The following is a 19,419-nucleotide window of genomic DNA, read 5'->3' on the forward strand; positions in this document are numbered from 1 at the left end:
TTTTATTTATTTATTTTATTTTATTTTATTTGGGTAGCTTACAGTTTATTAGTTTACTATATACGTACCTATCTTTTACAGTGTCTTTTACAAGTACAGTTAATTAGAGTTATCTGCAATGGACCGCGTCCACGTTAAGATTGCGCGATGTGTGGATCATAAAATAAAAGTCAATATTAACCTCGATAGCGTTTTAATAACGTTATTATTAATCCATTTAATTGTACATACAACCTTCTTTACACAAAAATACATCATCATCACTTACAAATCTTCAATCCATACAAAATAGGTACACTCTTCAACATCTCTATTTACAAAATTACATATTTACAAGGGCGCAACTCGAACACAATAAATAGTGAGAACATGGAATCGCGCTAAGTACACGATCTGCTTACACTCTACACTAGTGCTACATTAGTATCACACGCGCCTGGAGGGGCGGGGCGCGGGGGGCGGGCGCGGCGCTGACGTCACACAAGCACGGTGAGGCGCTCGGGCGGCGCGCGGCGCGCGGGGGGCGGGTCGGGCGGCGGCAGCGCGCGCTTGGTGAGCTCCTTGTCGCGCGGCGGCGTGTGGTTGCGCGCGTCGGCGTTCTGCGCCTTGTACAGCGTGTGCGCGCGCGGCAGCTCGGCGGGCGGCGGCGCCAGCGGCGGGGACGCGCGCAGCGGGTTGGCGTAGCGGCGCAGGTTCTCCTCGTTCTGCAGGTTGTTGGACTTCTCCTCGTCGCAGCGGCGATCGCGCTCGGCGGCGGCGGCGGCGCGGCGGCGGCGCAGCAACAGCGCGGCCGCGGCCGCCAGCAGCAGCGCCAGCGGCAGCAGCGCGGCCAGCGCCAGCAGCGCGGGCGGCGGCGCGGCGGCGGGCGCGGGCGGCGGCGCGCCGTGCGCCACGCGCAGGCGCAGCGCCGCGCCCAGCAGCGCGTGCTCGGCCAGCCGGCGCCGCGCCACCAGCTCCGACAGCGCGCGGACCGCCGCCGCCAGCGTCTCCGCGTTGGCCGCGCCGTCCGCGCCCTCCTCGTCGCCGATCCACTGCAAGCCACATCGCAACGGTGATTCACTATCCTCCTGCCGGACGTCGAAGCGGTCGGGGCCAGGGCACTCACCAGGGCGAGGTCGAGCGCGTCGTCGTCGTCGGGCGCCAGGTCGCACAGCAGCACGAGCGGCGGCGCGGGCGGCGCGCGCGCGGCCAGCACGGTGGCCAGGCTGCGGCGCAGCGCGGCGCAGGCGCGCTCCACGTGCGCGCCGCGCGCCAGCCGCTCGCGCGCCAGCTGCAGCGCGGCGCGCGCGCAGCCGGGCGGCGGCGGGCCGCGCGCGCCGGGCCAGCAGGCGGCGGGCGCGGGCAGCGCGGGCGGCTCCACGCGCCGCCCCGCCACGCGCCGGCACTCGCCCAGCGGCGCGCACGGCGGCCGCAGGCACAGCGCCGGCGCCGCGGGCACGCACACCTGCGGGCACCGCGGGCGTTAGCACTTCGATCTCTTTCCAATTTCAATCTGGACCTTTGTCCAATTTGGCACCGACTCTCATAACATTGCAATCGGGAAACTCGTTGTATGAAATTACCATTAGGTTGGCGAAGAACCTATGAAGATAATGAAAATATGGGCTCGTACGTGTGGGCTCCTGAATGCTTTACATTTGTTACGCGCTTGATTGGTAATTCACGCCTCATAACCCCCACGATAGAAAAAGAAGATGCCTTTGTCCCCCAACACGAGAACCGATGTACCTAGCTAGCTCCGGCTTAGCCGGTGACGCTGTGCCGACTAGCATCAGAGAGCGGAGTGGAGGGGCGGCGTGTTACCTCGTCGGTGCGGCAGGGCGCGGCGCGCGGCGCCAGGCAGTCGGGCAGGCCGCACCACAGGCGCGTGCAGGCGGGCGCGGCCGCCGCGCACCAGCACGCGTTGCAGCCCCACCACCACGTGCCGTTGGCGCCGCACGTGCCGGCCGAGCTGCCCCACGCGCTCTCCACGGCCGCGTCCGCCTTGCTGGCCGCCGCCGCCGCCGCGCCGTCCTCCGCCTCCACGCCCAGCCCCGCGATCACTGGGGACCCGAACGATGCACAGTTAGTCTCTCTCCGGTTGCAAGACGTCGGTAGGTGCGATGATTGCACAGATTAAACTCACGTTCGAGGCAGCGCGTGGCGGCGCGCACGGGCGCGTCGGGGCAGACGCAGCGCGCGCCCAGGGCGTCGCTGCGGCACAGCGCCGGCGGCGGGCAGGCGGGGCGGCAGGCGGCGCGCGGCTGCGCACAGTCGGGCCCGGCCCAGCCCGGCGCGCACTCGCACGCCCACCAGCCCGCGCCGCCCACGCAGCGCGCGCCGTTGCGGCACGGCGCCGACGCGCAGCCGTCCAGCGCCACGTCGCAGCGCGCGCCCACCCAGCCCTCGCGGCACGCGCACGCCCAGCCGCCGCCGCGCGCCACGCAGGCGCCGTGCACGCAGGCGCACGCGCCGCCGCCACTCGCCACGTCGCACGCCGCGCCCGTCCACCCGGCCGCGCACGCGCAGCGCCACGATCCACCATCCCTCACGCACGTACCGCCGTTGTCGCATCTACCGTCTACGCACGGCCCGCTCTCTAAACGCACTGCACAAGTTTTACCTGAAAAGTAATAAAAGAATAGATAAGCATGGCTCTTACTTGAATTGCAACCGACCGCATGTATTGTGACACCAAGTGCCCCCTTCACTCACCGGTCCATCCTTCGGGGCACAGACAAGCGAAGTCGGCGGGTCCATCGACACACGAAGCATTGTTTCTACACGGATTCACCGCACACTCATTTATTTCTGGAAGACAAAAATAAATAAGTATGAGAACTTTTTGAAGAAATTGCCCAGTAGATAATGTAACAGCAATCCAGCCACTCGCGGACGTGAGGTACTCACGGTCGGCGCAGAGCGGGCCGGCGTAGCCGGGCGCGCAGGCGCAGCGGCCGTGCACGCAGCGGCCGTGCAGGCAGGCGGCGGCGGCGCAGGGCTCGCGCGCTCGCGCCGTGCAGTTCTTGCCGCTCCAGCCGGGCGCGCAGTGGCAGTAGTAGTCGCTCTGCGCCGTGTAGCACGCCGCGCCGTTGGCGCACGGGGCGCCCGCGCAGTGGTCGCGGTCATCCTGTATTCACACGTACTATTATGATGATAAATATCTTCTTACAATGACTGGTAGATATTTCATCTATTTATCATTAAAGTAGATAGATACGAATAAAACAAAAAATATTTTGCTGAACGTAGGTATTATTAATAATTATGTTTTAAGTATTATTAACACTTTTAAGGACAGAGCCTGTAGACGACGCGATGTCCCGAATCTAAATCCGAATACATATGAATGAAAGGTGAATGACCCGTTGTCTGTGTCCGTGAAAGTGTTAAGTATAATGTAAATAATGAAACTAAAACTAAGAGATTAAGACATTAGTAATGTGGCACTCACCAGGCAGTACCGTCCAGAACAGGATGACAGCTAAAAGCAGATTTTGTGTTAGTGTGTTAGTGCGACAGGTCCTGAATAAGATTAACGAATCGCATTTAGTCAATGAAACTGGAGTCAAATTAATAGATTGAGAAGATGAAGCATAGAGCGAGCATGGTATACGTGATATAATGACGCGTGATGTATGCGAGGGAGGGGCGACGGCGAGGGCTGCGGTACCTCACAGTTGTCCCCGGAGAAGCCGACGGGGCAGATGCAGCGGTAGGCGTCCAGCAGGTCCACGCACTCGCCGCCGTTGCGGCAGGGGCGCGGCGCGCAGTCGTCCACGTCGCGCGCGCACGTGCGGCCCGCGTAGCCCGCCGCGCACGCGCAGTGGAAGTCGTCCACGAGGTCGATGCAGGTGGCACCGTTGAGGCACTGGCCCGTGCAGTCGTCCACGTTGAGCTCGCAGTCGCGGCCCGTCCAGCCCGCCAGGCAGCTGCACGCGTACCCGCCCATGGTGTTGTTGCATGCGGCCGCGTTCACGCACGGGCCCAGAGCCGCATCGACCCCCGCGCCCTCGGCGCCCCCCACGGCCCCACTCGGCGCCGGCGCCGAGCACTCGTCCACGTCTGCGGAATAAACTCAAATAAGGTCTCCTATATGCAAGCGTCGGCCGCTGGTCGATGTAGTCAATCTATCTTATTTATTGATTGTGGTGGTGGCTATACCGTCGGTGCAGGTAGGTCCGGTCCAGCCGGGCGCGCAGTCGCAGGCGAAGGCGTTGACGAGGTCGCGGCAAGTGGCGCCGTGCGCGCAGGGGGCGCTGGCGCAGTCGTCGATGTCCGAGTCGCAGGCGGCGCCGCTCCAGCCGGGCTCGCACGTGCACTGGAAGCCGGGCGGCGCCGCGGCCAGCGTGCAGGCGCCGTGGGCGCACGGGCCGGGCGCGCACGGGTTGTCCACGCGCTCGCAGTCCACGCCGGAGAAGCCCTCGGCGCACGTGCACAGGTACTGGTCCGGCGCCGTGTTCTCGCACGTGCCGCCGTGCTGGCACGGCTCGTGCGTGCCGCAGTAGTTGAGATCTGTGAGGAAGGAGCACGTGGCGGGTGAGTACGTCGACGGGGTGGTCGGACACTTGACAACATTTGAGGTCCAGGGAGGAGCAGGTACCTTGATCACAGAGGATGCCGCCCCAGTTGGTGTCGCAGGTGCAGTCCCAGGAGGAGCCGTTGCAGTAGCCGTGCTTGCAGCCGGGGTACGGCTGACACTGCGAGCACAGCTCCCCGCGCCAGCCCGGCCGGCAGCTGCGACACAACACGCTCGTTAACAACCATCCGGCTCATGGACCACTTACACAGTAACCGCACAACAAAGTCTGTACTCACTCGCAGTCACCGGGATGATCACATCGGCCGTGTGTCGGGTGACATCCCTCCTTACATACAGCTGAAACAGTATAAAGACGTAAGTAAAATTCCAAGCTTTCAACGAAGGGAACATTTAAGTAGGCTAGAAGAGAGACGAGCCACGTACGTTGTTCGCAGTTGTCGCCCTGCCAGCCGGGCAGGCAGCGCTTGTCGCCCTGCGGCGAGCACGAGTAGTGGCCGAACTTGTCGTCGCGCGGCCGGCAGAACGTGGTGCACGTGGCGTTGTAGTAGTTGGGCTGGCACGTGACGCGCACGCGGTACGCCACCCCGGCCGCGGCGCCCGCGTGCCGCAGCGCGTGCCACTCCGCGCCCGGCTCCACGATGCCCGACCACCACGCCTCCTCGATCAGACCCGTCTCCTCTGCAACCGACGACATACACCGTCAGATACGCTTCGTAAGTGGACGGAAAGATATACATAGAAACACGGGAGGGGACTCACCCGGCTCCGTGTAGTTGTAGTCGTCGTAGGCCTGCAGTATAAGCGTAAAAGATCGCTGTGGACAATAGCGAACCGTTAGAATACAACTACTTAATACGTGATCAGTGGATAAAGGAAGGCAGATGGAGTGACTTACCGTCCAGCGAAAAGAGAACGGCAGCGAGAGAGTATAGAGCGGGTCGACGAGAGTGAAGGAGTCGGTGCCGAGCACGGGCGAGGCGGCGCGGCCGAAGGAGCAGGCGCCGGGCGCCGCGGCCGACTGGTACTCCTTGAGGCAGAGCGTGAACCTTGTGCGGCACGGCGCGGCGCAGGCGGGCGCGGGCGCGGGCGCGGCGGCGGGCGCGGGCGCGGCGCCGCCAGCGGGCGCGGCGCCGCCGCCGCAGCACGCGCCCGACGCCAGCCGCAGCCGGTAGTTGCTGAACTCGAGGATCTGCAGCTCGAACACGCCCGCCCCCGCCGCGCTCTGGGGACAGACACACATACACTTATACATGGGTACCTCACATACACATCATTTTAGAGCACGGTACAGTAGCCTAACCTAATGCAGCTGGTAACCTACCGTAAGTGAAGGCAGCTGATGTGAAATATATGGTTGTTCTAATATAAATACTAATAATAGGAACAGAACCTGGGACCTTGAAGACTTCCATTTAATATTTATAAAGTTTTTTATTTTTATTTATCAAGTTTTGTTTAACAAAAGAAACTAAAATAACATCGTACTTTTCTGGCACTGTAAAACAGGAAGTTAAGTTAAGACAGCGCAGGACCGATCGTCGTGCAGATCCTTGGGGGAGGCCTATGCCCAGTAGTGGGCGTCGTACGGCTGATGATGATGAAGTTAAGACATAGTGGCTGCCCAGTCATGCTTGCTTTAACTTGCTTACATCAATAAGTGGTACAAAATAAACCAATCATTATTTATACGATTAAATAACGTGATCAGTCGTCACACTACTTCTCCGTCCCTACTCCTAGCTGAGTTCCTACTCTGTGATAATATGTCGCACCACTATAATGAATTGTCGCCCTTTGTGTATGTCATAGATCAATCTTCTAAATATATAAAAGGAGAAACTGACTGACTGACATATCAACGCACAGCCTAAACGGCTAAACGTAGGCACTTGAAATTTGGAAGGGACGTAGCTTAGGTGCACTAAGAAAGGAATTCCCGAAATTCCTACGGGAACGGAAATTAGCGGGAAAATCCTTTTGTGTGAAAAATCAAAATCACTCAAGCTAGACGTTTCAAATTAGGCATGCAGGTACCTTAGTAAACTTAAAGCTTAGTTGCAACAAGATATCGCAAAATTCCCACAGGAACGGGAGTTATCGGGAAAAAAACATTTGTATGAAAAAATCTAAACCGCGTAAGATACGAGTAGATGTTTTTAATCTAGCATGCATGCATACCTAAGTTTAGTTATGGCTGTATTTTGAAAAATGGGAGTTAGCGGGGAAAAAATGTTGTATGAAAAAATCTAAACTGCATAAGTTAGATGCTTGAAATTTGACATGCACTCCCACACACAGAAAGATCTCTCTTTTATAACACGCTACGCGGACGAAGTCGCGGGTAAAAGCTAGTGTGATATAAATAGAACGGACAACTGCTATCTATATGTAGGTATATTATTATAGTAGATAGATAGTTACTAGCCAAACATCACACAACACATTTTTGTAAGTTCTTTAAGTAATTCAATTAACGATGTAGTGTTCTGAACAATTGTGTTTAACTCTGTAACTAATTAGAACTCTGCACAAGTGAACTTGCAATGGCGCATTCATCGTTATCTAGTAGCGGGGATACAAGCAAGACCGTTCCGAGTGACGTGTTGTGGCAATGGGAAGGGAAATTAAAAAGGATACCATATGCCATGGATACCACGAAGACTGAGGTGAGGAACATGTAGAACTCTACCAAAGATGCTCACATTAAGCGATACAAATGGGTACCTACAATAGTTCTTTTGAGGTAAACTTAGCTGCGATATATTAAGATTCTAACACAAGTGGCTAAATTGTCTACCATAGATACCAAGACAACACGGCTGTTGTAGTTGTTTATTGCAAGCAACATAGGGTCTCGATTAAACCTGCACACGACGACAGAAATGTTTCCATTTTAGAAATGAAGGTTCTTATCGCTTATCATTCCTTTTAAAGTTAAAATGGTTTGACAAATATGTAATACTTTGTTATTATTTTATCTTAAAGTTATACAGTGTTGTCGAGAGCTGGATCATATTCTAAACGCAACGTAAGTAGTAAGATAGTAAACAAGACGCGAGTTGCTCTATCAAAGCTCAATCGTGATATAGCGTTATCTATGTTATCTATCAGTGAGCGGCGCTCGCGCAGTGTTTGCCGCAGGCTGCGAGACACGAGCGTTAGACGAGCACGCGGCGAGGCGGCGCCGGCGTGGGGCGGTGGGCGGCTCTGCGCCCGCGCACGCCCACCGCGCACGTGAAAGCTCCGCGCGACACACCCAGCACAGCGCAGACAGTATCATTATTTTTCATGTTATTTACAGTGATATTAATTAATGCGCATTCACGATTAATTAAATGTCGCTGAGTGTAAGCTTTATTTAAATTAAAAAAGGAAGAAAGACATAATAAAATAAATAAAGCTATGACGATTTTTATTATGATTGAGTCATTTATAATGTACACACATTGTAAGTTATATAGATAGAATAGCTTTCACAAAGCTTTTTTATTACTATTTCAGTTCTGATACAGAAGTGTTAGATATTATTATATTTAGTCCGTTATCATAGGAGCGGCCTCATATAGAATATAATTTTACACGTAACTTAACATCTCGTCTGTATCCCCGAAGGGGTAGGTAATAGGCATATAGTATCTACACCCACTTCTCGCCAGCTATGTAAGTCCGATGTAATAGGGGCGACCCTGTGGCCACCTATGATCCAAACATATATTCAAACTCATAAAGTCAAGTAGGTATTTTGAAAACTAAAGTTTGTAGGTACCACACTAAGACAAATATATCCCAACAATACATTTTCATGTAAAATGGTGCCAAAACGAAATCATATCGATCACAATGTCAAAAAGTCGTCAGATCTCATGTAGCCCCAAGTTCACAAACTCTACAAAATGGGGTTTGCTAATACATCCCAAATTTCAGCCTTCTAAGACATCTGGAAGCACCTTATAATTATGATGATCGTTAGTGAGTGTGTCAGTGAGTGTCAAAATCGGGGCTTTTTACATAAATCAATATTTAAAGTATAATAGCTATGCTCTTGAAACTGTATAGTTTTATTAAGTCCACTGCTGACAATATTATATCCTGAGAGTTTAGTTTATCTATTATAATCTAAACCTGAGTTATGAGGGTTTAAATATCGGCGAAACGTTTCGAGAAAAGGTAGGTAGTGCCTACCCTTGCGCTTCGCTTTGCTGTAGTGTATCTGTAGTGCAGATAATAACTATCAACTCTACATTTGGTTAGAATTACAGTGTTGATTGTGAGCAGTGTTGTGCCGTGCGGAATGTTCCCGTTATATAAACTCTTTAATAGTAAGGACACTGGCTGCTTTTCTTTTCCAAATTGTTTTTTCTTGTACTCTGGTGTCATCTGCATCCGCAATAAGGCCTCCGATTGTGATGTAACCTTTGCTGTGTACGTTTGTACATATGTTTCATGTTCCGTGTAAGTATGTGTGTGCAATAAAGAATATTTGATTTTGATATTTAATTTAGAGAGAATAACCAAATCGCTTTGTTACATTTGTTATGAAGTTACCGCATCACTTATCATACTTTGTACGTATGTTGTGAGTTTGGTGTGTGTTGCGTGCGTATCAGTAGCTGTCGCACTGCCTTTCTAAATACTTAATAAATAAATCAATGCTAACCCAAATTAAACGTGTCTGCAATAAACTATTGAAGAGTTAGTGGTGCGCAAGCGCAGTGTGTCACATAAGATCGGATGATACTTAACAAATAGATTAATATGAGAGTACTGACACAAACATTGCGAGCTATTTAATCATTATAAGGTTCTTATTGATTATGATAAAAAGATCCAACCGGTGTTAGTGAAAAGCTTAAAAGCTATATCAGTAACAATAATGAAGAGTATTCATATTTCATAAAATTTAAACTCAATATAGTAACTGGGTAGGGACGGCTAATATTGAAAATGTTAAAAAAAGCAAATACAAAAAATGCAAATGCAATAAATATCTTATCTTATCTTGTCTTAGGGCGCTGGCTGTGCGATGCAATATGTTGGCTCGCAGATTTGCACGTTGTACTAAACAGGTTAAGGTGACGCTTTTTAAAGCGTACTGCCAGTCCTTCTACACGTGCAGTCTGTGGACTGAATATACGCGGAGTTCATACAGCGCCAGGTTCAGGGTGCTGTTTGGGCTGCCGCGTTTTTGCAGTGCGTCAAAAATGTTTGCCGATCACAATACAGATTGTTTCTTTGCAATTATTAGGAAGAGGTGTGCATCGCTATTGAGGCGCTTACGTTCCAGCTCAAACGGCATTCTGAGCGTGTTGACTGATAGGTGGGACTCCCCACTGCTGGGCCACTGGATGCGCTTACATACTGAAGTGGACTTGCAGATACCGGTGACCAGGCGGTGGGAACCTGCTTATTAGTAATGTGTTGTGTTAATGTGTACGTTTTCTTGTTGTTTATAATTGTCGAGCCGTGTCGTGTGTAAATGTTATTTTATTTTTATTTTTATTTTTATTTTTATCGTTCTATTACTAACACTAGATTAAGTTGTTTATTGCTTGTTACTAACCACTATGGAACATGTCCGAAATAAACTCTTTTTATTTTTTTTATTTTTTTTTTTTTTATATTTTTTTATAAAAAATAAATGGCTGTTGATGTAATAAATGGGTACTGTTACATTGACTATTGATATAAATCAAAGCTTAGCATAAGTTATGTGAGTAAGTACTGTTAAATGAGGTGTTTCTGTAGGAGACAATGAGGTGTGCCATGAGGCGCGTGCGTCCGGCCTCGGGTGGTGTGATGTTAGCTGGCAACACTTTACATTTAAGTTGTAGGTATATCTATATTATACGTTGATGTTACTATGACAGTAAGGCTGGCCACCATATGTACATTAACACGTCAATTGTTAGATCTTAAATTATTCTAATAAAAATATTTTCGTCATTTTAATTTTAGCTGTGTGAGGGTGTAACAATCGCGAGCCTTAAACGAAATATGTAACAAAATAAAAAAAAAAGATTTTTAGGAAGATAAAGACATCATAATTAATTAACAAACTATAAAATAATTAGTTGGCAGAGCAGTGTAACTTTCTCCTTTTTTAAAATTTGTATGTTATTATTTGGTATTTTTCCCGGTTGATTGAGGAAGGCCTGTGTTTAGTAGTGGGACGTATACCTACAGGGTGTTTTATATCTGAGCTTATAACAAACATAGACAAGTGTAGGTCCTTACTGCATTAGCCTAATTAACAGTTCATGTAACCTTTGTTACAATTATTTAATCATTCTCTCTCATTAAAACATGCTCTCCTGAAAATATGGAGGATAATATGTAGGTTGGGTGAGCGTCGGTACCAATCCAAAATAGGATAACAACTGCGCAAAGAGAAGTGCCAAACTCGAATTGAACCAAATTCATTTGTTTGAGCATCGCGTTCATTAGGTACTTTGATATTCGCTATCATAACCAAAAATTAGTTTAGGCCAAAAAAATAAGTGTAGCATAAAAGGGTGAACTTTCAAAACATATGTATTATGATTATAGCAGTGTATCAGTAGTTACAACTAGGGTATATCTGTCTCATCTGTCTGACTTCACATTGTATCTGACAGACGAGTAAGCGCTCAATGTCGCCAATTAATTATTAGTCAGTCATTACAATTTTTGACATTGTATACTCGAGTCTAAGCTTCATAAGATGAGACTGCGTTATAAGATTTATTTCATTTTATTTTGGACAACACACCCTCATAATACAGCTTTTGTTTGTTACAAAAAATAAGTGAAGACAATGAGTGCCCACAATTTGTTAAATGACAAGTGATGATAAGATCAGATTAAGACTTCAAAGAACAATAAAGTTATATTGATTTGGTCGACAATACACTATACACCTCTGCCTACCCCCTCGGGGAGACAGGCGCTATACCATGTTATATAATTGGTTACACAAGTCCGTTCTTGCAATAATGTTACACCTTCGGTTATTATAACATATGAGGTAGGTACCTATATTAAGGGCGCACCAAGCAATGGAATGAATTTTGGCACATTTATGGCGACGATATTGTATTTTCAAAAATTCTCGAAATAATATAAAAGTGAATTATTTTTATTGCATTTGGAATATGGTAATATTGCACTACTATTCAAACACATTTTAAGGGCAGCACATAGTTTACTTTTTATTTGACTAAAATATTAGTAAAGTTTGTGGTGCATCTTACAGCTGTGTTTACCGTCATGAGTGTGTACTGGTATCACTTGGGGGGCGAGCAGCGAGGGGGCCCGGCCGCGGCCGCACCTGCTCCAACTGTTTGTTTATTATTACTTCTACACAACAACGGGCGCATTCATAACTCAATAAAACGTCGTTTGCAGGAATGCTGACTGTACTCGATGGTTCGCCAGTAATATCTGGTGATGGTTATGCGAGTGATTTCTCGTAAGAGTAAGACTGTAATAATTAACTAACTACTTAGATGAGCAGTGAACGTAGGTACATTCACACATTCTCCACGTTCCGAAGCAGTTTTGATTGTAGAGTTTCATGATAGAAATAAAATACAATCTAGGCTTGTCTTGTTGAAAAACAAGACAACAGCGATCTTTGTTTTAATGCCGATATGATCTTACTATTTGGACAATCAGGTGATCAGCCTGTAATGTCCTAACCAAACTAGGGATCACAAAGTGATTTTTGTAATATGATCCGTGCTTCGGAAGGCACGTTAAGCCGTTGGTCCCGGTTACTAGTTACTGATGTAAGTAAGTAGCCATTACATGAGTCATGTCAGGGGCCTTTGGCGGGTCAATAGTAACCCTGACACCAGGGTTGATGAGGTTGGTAATTCACCTCACAAACTCACACGATTGAAGAGAAGATGACGATATGATAATCATGAAGAAAAATAGGTACATATTTTTAGAGGGTTTTTAATATTAATTAATGTTGTCATTCAATAAGTCATTTCGAAAACAAAAACATTAATATTTAATTTAAAAATAGGGGTTGGAGGTTTATGGTGTGTGTAGTGAATACCTATACTTCTCTACACTATTACTATTTAGTCAAGTGATTCAGTCAATGACCGCCACAACCCTATCAACCACTCTGCAAACATCATAAATTACATCAATTTTCGTTTACAAAATAAAGTGGATTTGGAGTTCAAGATCAGAATCACTTTGTGAAACTCTACCACGTACGTCCTACATGAAATATCTACTCCACTCGTAGCGATAAGTACTTATTATATATAGAAAGTATTTATGTTTAAGATTCAAGTAACAAGGTGAAGAAGCTTCATGAAAAATTCAAACTCATTGTTTATTTGGATAAACTAAAATAAAACGTTACGTCGTACGACAGACGTAAACTGTCATTTGAGCAAATTTTTGAATGGGTCGTACCTAGTTATTATTCTGAGGGGGTGTATGACAAGGGTGTAAAGCCTTGAAATGTAAATAAATAAATAATAGTACTTGAGCGAAATACTGTCATAAAAAAGTAATAATTAAAATGTAGAATATTGGATTTAGTTTCCGGCCAAAAATAATATTGACAATATGGTAAAACACTGGCCAGCAGATATAAAATTGTTGTGAAACTACTGTGCAGTAAAAAATATTTCAATATAGAACTTAAATAACGTAGTAGCGGTGGTGAAGAAAATAAGAGAACATTCTAGCAAAGAATATAAATCATTCTAGAAACATGTAAGAAAAATAAATTGTATGCTCCGTCCTAATTGTATCCTTATAATATTGTTTTTTTTATTGTTAAATTGGTAAGTACAATTTTATTTCTTACAATATTAACCCGCCAAACTGTTACGTTTGATGGCGAGATGCGCATAATGTTAGCTTTCTCGTAGCAGAGGAGTTTAGTATTAGTAGAGTTTCTTATTTGATTTGTCGTTTAAATGCAGTAACATATTATACATTCATTTTTAAATGTTTCGACCTCAAAATAAAGGTTAGATAACACTGTTATATCTATTTAAGAACAAAAAAGAATGAACAATTCGTTTTTATAAAGTTACAAGGAGTCGAAAAAAGTCTGACGTAGAGGTCAATGATTTGGCAAATATTCCGAAAATATTTGTTATTATTATGTTTATGGGCATTTTTTGTTATAATTAACACACATTTTTGATACACTCAGAGCCGGGGCAGAAGGTTTTTGTTTTCGGTATGGTTAGGTTTAGTCTTCGATTACACGTGGCTCTGCCCACTTCATTGGGGATTACGGCGTAAGTATCCAGCTCTGTGTGCAACAAGTAACAAAGCCAATCCCATTTGACCTGAGACCAATTATTCTGGCTACCCCTTTTGGGAATATAGTCGTGAGCTTATATTATGTATGTACAAGAAAGATATTTACAAATCAGTTGACAGAAGTTTTTTTAAGACAAAGTTGTGGTGAGCGTGACGTGTGTAATGTGAGTGCTGTTGTGTGGTGCGGCATCCATTGTTTGACATTTATAACGAGGTGGTGACCTGTCGGATACAGCTTATCATCATTCCTTGTATACCTAGAGCCGGCCGTCAGGCGGCGATACTCTAGCCCGTGTATTTACATGTGGTTGCCTGTAGTGTAGGCATTGTGACAATGTGTTCGTCATTCACACACACGTCATACACACATTTCCCATTTGCCATAACTTGGTGTATTCAAATTATAGTCACAAAAAGTTCCGACTTTTTATAATGTTAAATGTTTTATAGGTTGAGTACATTTCTATGGGTCTTTGTTACCTGATATAAATAAATAGTCCCGTAGATATTAATTACGTACATTCATATTATTTTTTCCAGATTTGAAATATGTCGTACAGATTCCATAACAAATAAATAAATGGAGACTGCTTATTGTTACTTATCTGCCCCAAACGATTTAATATATCATCACTGTGAATACTACGCTAGTGTTAGAGCGTGGTGATTCTATTTGCTTTATAAGCTTAAATAGAAAACAACTATTTAAAACAGTTGGACTTTTACATCCACAGTTATTTATTCTCCTTTTAGTATGTATTTAGACCTATAATATTTATTTAATAATTGAAGTAATTGTCACTTACTTATATTAATTTTGCAATTGTGTTTATGTACAATAAATTGTTTCAAATTTGAACTTTAGTACTTATACACTAGTTACGTATACAAAAAGTACCTCATTTCAGACCCTTTCTCACTAGATTAATGTGCCCTTGTGAAAAAATAAAAGTTTATAAACTAAAAGCCCACTTAGGTAAAATCGCGCTCTGAAAAGTATGAAATAAGAAAAAAATCTCTGACATTTTTTCGAATAGTGGTGTTTAGGTGACAGCCGAGCGAGTGTTTAGGTGGTCGTATGCCGTGGTAAGCAAACTCTTAGGACAGATTGGCATAGGACCACGGCATACATACATTGGTTCAAACACATAACCCTCCGTTTGCTTCGCCACAGTCGGGTAAATATGTCTGAACTGTGTGTATGTAGAACCGTGCAATATGTTGTTACCATTTATATGCAAAAATGCTCAACTATGTTGTTCAGTGTCCACACCAACAGCGCACTGGGGGGTCCACGTTGGTAGGGTACAAATAGTAGTTTAATTACTGAATATCTAATTAATGTTGTAGGGAAACCATAATATTTTAAGTAAGGTATTAATAATTAAGGTAATAAATGTCGGTAAAATATTATTATAACGCTTAACGTTCGGCCAAAAAGAAAATAATTGCAGATTACATAGAAGTTCGTTTAAAACCGTCAAAGCGATTTTGGTTTATTTAATTTTCATCTTAAAATATTCGAAAACAAACACTTTTATGTGATATAAAATTAAAAAGAAGGTTGTGTTACACAATAGGTTTCTGGCGTGGTTAGATTTGTGTTATAGGTATTGATCAAATAATGTGATTAGTGAGAACTGCGGGTTTGAATGACATCATTTTAATAGATATCTAATCTATTCTAATTAGGTAGTTTCCTAGGTCAAAGTTAATTAGCCATTTCTGATTACTAAAAAACAGGTCTAAAGGCATAAAGGTCACAAAAAACTTTTTTTTTCCATTGAACTTTATGAATTTTTATAAAGAAAAATGTAATACTAAGTGCGACATTTTATCATGTTTTAGTTGTGATAGCGTAAGTAAAATAATATTGATATTTGGGATAATGACAATTATTAAGTAAATACTTGAAACTTGCCATTTACACCTAAAATGATTTTCTCCAAGTTTATATTATTACAACATTATTATGATATAAGATTTATATTAATTATTTACGCTCTCTGTACATTTTATATCTAAATTTAACGAATTATCTTTCTTGCTTTCATTATATTTTAAGCTACTCAATTAACTGAAATTATTATATCAACAAGCCTCAATGAACAATATAGATCAACAACATAACACATAGAATCAGTAACAACATCCATTGAATAATAGAACATGAATCCCCCGAGCCATCAACTCGTGTTCATAACAAAGTGTTATACAAGATGATTTATTTAAATAAGCTGTTTTTATTTTGCCATTTTTGTAACTTCTTAAGTCTGTCAGTGTTCCTACTCCACCATTGTAGGTGTATCATGTTTATTCCAGCCTGAGAGTAGTGTGTTCCCTGTTCCGGGCTCCTGTGGACTTGCCTTAAGGTGTTGACAAGCACCGGTTTTATAATTAATTTGTGATTTCTATAACCTTATATATATATCCATATTTCTATGACACAAGATACAGAAATAAGGTCAACAGATACGGAAAGGCACGACAGACGGCCTTATTGCTTATACAGCAATTTCTTACAGGCAATCTTTGGGTACAGGAAAATTATTATGTTACTTTTACTAAATAAAATTGACATTGTCCTTACAATATTGCTTTTGTAGTTTTTTTAATACTTCCTCGAATAAAAATAAATCATGTAAATAGGTACTTACTACAAAGCAGAACGTGTCTTTGTATTCAGTTCAACAAACAATAATTAATTGTGCGCATGATATCTAGTATACATCTAGTATACAAGACTTTAGACTCACAAACTAAAAAATAAAAAATGCGTTTTCGGTATTGGTGACCTCATTTGTGTCGGGTCATTGAACTGTTGCTATTTTTTGTAAATATTTAGAAGACATTCCATACACACTATTAATATATATTGGCATTATAATGTAACGTCAGTATTTCTCAGAATAACCGACATCCAATAACAGCTACGAAAACGTGAGTTTTATTACTTTTTTATATTCGGTTGAAGCTCGTCTCGTGTGTTATCTCCTCAACTATCATCTGAATAGTTATCGTTGTTGAAGTGACTCTGAGTCAGATTAATATAACAGATTGCTTCACTAAGATAATGATGTCTCCCTATATCTTTGTAAGAGTCGAGAAAACAGACGAATTAAATATGTCTCCTTGTATACAAATTGAGACAAACGCATCTGAAACACTTCACGTAAGGCTATCTGATGCACTAATTACTATCAACACGTACATTTGTTTAACTTGAGATTACGAAGACAATTATGATTATCGAATGTACGGTGAGTAAGTACGTTCCCCCAAAATACGACACATTTTTTTACGGCCATAAATTATCCAATAAAATATAAAAGCTTCAATTTTTGCAACCTGCGTACACGCATACATTGTAGAGACGAAAAGTAAATCATCATCAATTTAAGAGCCACGCTCTTGTCGGTGTAGCATTTTCCATTCCAGTCTATCAAAGGCCAATTATTAGGCCAAGGGAAGTCAAAAGTAAATAAAGTACCTAAATACTAAATACAATACAAGTATCAGCTACATACAGCATCTTGCAGCAATTGGTGGTTGGTGGCCTGCAGAGTAGATGTAGCGTTACATTATAATCCGCCATATATTAATGTCCACTATCAAACCGGAAATTCTGATACAAATTCCACGAACTATAGTACATTTTTATAATGTATACGTAGATTAGAGCAGCATTCTAATTGTCACAAATTGGTACTTAGTACAATAAATTCTGGTTAACAATACTATTTTATTGAAAGTAAACGACGTAACCTGCGTGTGAGCAGCCTCTGTAGCTGTCAATGTTACGTGCTCATACAAAAGACATCAACGCGCGCGCTCTCTATATTTCGTTTTGTAGGTAATGTATAAAACGAAGTTTGTGTCGACCAGATTCGCCACCATTTTCATGTTAAACGCCCTAACAGGCGCTAACGGAATAAAATCAGGAATAATAAAACCGAAACCAGTTTGAGCAAATTCAAGTGACCCCGTGCTCCCCTCGTCTGTAGGCATTTATAAATAATACCTGTGTCATGTTATAACGAGCGTAATGTCTGAATGGAATGTCCAACGTTCAGTGCTCGGTGAGCATGCAGGGCCGAGATAGCCGAGTTTATATTGCGGCGGCGTTGGGAATAATAATGAAGCGGAGACGGCTACATGGAGAGATATGGATCCCGGCGCGGCGGGGGGAGGATTCACTTTAAAATTACTTATTTAATGGATTAATGGATACATTTTTTGATTTCGAAATGTAAGACAATACTACAGTTCGGCAGGCGTATGCGCGGGCGCAGTCGCGTGTCTCTAGTGATTACCGTCGCACCGTCATTATGTGTTTTGCTCCGTTTTGTTGATCGCTGTAATGACAATGTTTTCTAAACGACGTTTTATTAATTCACGCCATCACAGAGAGCTGCCATTACACACTTGTGACGCAATTCCATGTTCTTAGTGGGCTTGTTTACAATGTGTTGTGATATTTGAAACAAAACGAGAGAGCTTTAAAGCTCATACTCGGCGAACTTGTATAATTGACGCTTGGTAAACACCAGGTTTTAGTGAGAACTACATACCTATGACAGTTTCAGATTGATTTAATCATATGGGCAGTAATCATGACCAGACGCCACTGTGAGAGTCATCGTGTGATGTGTGAGCTGCGCGGGCGCAGGATCGCACTCATTAGCATTGCGCACACGCGGCTCCCCGTGAGCAGCGACACACTATCTACACATCACTGTATTACTACAATCGCCTTCCAATTGGTTTCTAACGTTTCTCACGATTTAGAACAAACCCCAGTTTCATGCTTTGTTTATTAAAGTATGTCTTCAAGAGCTTTCACGTTTGGAACTACAACTTTCAAACCTAAAAGTTATTATGAATGTTAAAGGTGAACAGGCGAGCGATCAATAGACGCACTGATTTGTATGGATTCTTGAAGGGGACGAAGTATCCGGAGTTACGTTACATGGGGCCGCGAAGAAAGCCGCCGGAGGGGGGCGAGCAGCTAGCGAGGAAGATGAGCTTTCGCGGTCAGTACAGCGTACACCAGGGGGGACCTTCTGTTTGTTTAGACTGCTACTAGTGTAATGTTCTGTAACTACGTAGTGTGCGGTTGTGTGATGCGTATAGTGTTGTGGAGGTGTGACGGAGGACGTACATGCGTGAGGCAGGCGAGGGCGAGAGCGAGCAGCAGGGCGGGCACAGTGCGCGCGCGGCGCATCGGGTCAGCGCAGCGCGCATGCCGCCCGCATGCCGCAGCTGCACACACTGCACTCCCGGCACGCCGGTACACACTCACACTGCACGACAGCACGGACGCACCACAGCACGGAGGAAGCACGACTGCACAAACGCTATACGGTGCGCGGACGTGCGCTCGCCGCGGGGCTCGGGCCGACACTGCCGCCGGCGCCGCGCCCCCCGCCGGCCCCGCTCCCGCCGCGCCCCGCCCCGCCCCGCACCGCGGGGCCCGGAGCTTTTAATCCCGCGCAGATTTATTTTTATTGCGGGTCGCAGGTTCAGCAGCGGAGGCTTCGCGCTACAGCTGCACGCCGCGGGAGATGCTGCGATCTCATTTCTACTTACACGCTCACTCTATCTTGGAGCTTTCA

At 45.1% G+C, this 19,419-nt stretch overlaps 1 protein-coding gene across 1 annotated transcript; it reads right to left on the minus strand.

Annotated features, from left to right (window-relative positions):
- Nucleotides 1–176: 176 nt before the first annotated feature.
- LOC126375005 (protein jagged-2-like) lies at nucleotides 177–19,195 on the minus strand. The gene is made up of 14 exons (XM_050021837.1): nucleotides 18,966–19,195; nucleotides 5,418–5,744; nucleotides 5,282–5,336; nucleotides 4,946–5,200; nucleotides 4,798–4,858; nucleotides 4,583–4,716; nucleotides 4,144–4,494; nucleotides 3,653–4,044; nucleotides 2,890–3,109; nucleotides 2,695–2,790; nucleotides 2,126–2,602; nucleotides 1,804–2,042; nucleotides 1,106–1,444; nucleotides 177–1,031 (listed from the first exon to the last, which is right to left on the minus strand). The coding sequence occupies exons 1-14, from the start codon at nucleotides 19,026–19,028 to the stop codon at nucleotides 477–479; spliced, it is 3,564 nt and encodes a 1,187-aa protein (XP_049877794.1). The 5' UTR covers nucleotides 19,029–19,195; the 3' UTR covers nucleotides 177–476.
- Between the last annotated feature and the right edge of the window lie 224 nt (nucleotides 19,196–19,419).

This window comes from Pectinophora gossypiella, chromosome 18, assembly GCF_024362695.1.
Source record: "Pectinophora gossypiella chromosome 18, ilPecGoss1.1, whole genome shotgun sequence".
Taxonomy (NCBI): domain Eukaryota; kingdom Metazoa; phylum Arthropoda; class Insecta; order Lepidoptera; family Gelechiidae; genus Pectinophora; species Pectinophora gossypiella.

Excerpts from the sequence above, each read along its gene's own strand:
- LOC126375005 (XM_050021837.1), bottom strand. The coding sequence starts at position 19,028 with ATGCGCCGCGCGCGCACTGTGCCCGCCCTGCTGCTCGCTCTCGCCCTC. Across the intron at positions 2,791-2,889 it reads CGGCCCGCTCTGCGCCGACC|AAATAAATGAGTGTGCGGTG; the intron begins GTGAGTACCTCA and ends TTTGTCTTCCAG. Across the intron at positions 1,445-1,803 it reads CGCCCTGCCGCACCGACGAG|GTGTGCGTGCCCGCGGCGCC; the intron begins GTAACACGCCGC and ends CGGTGCCCGCAG.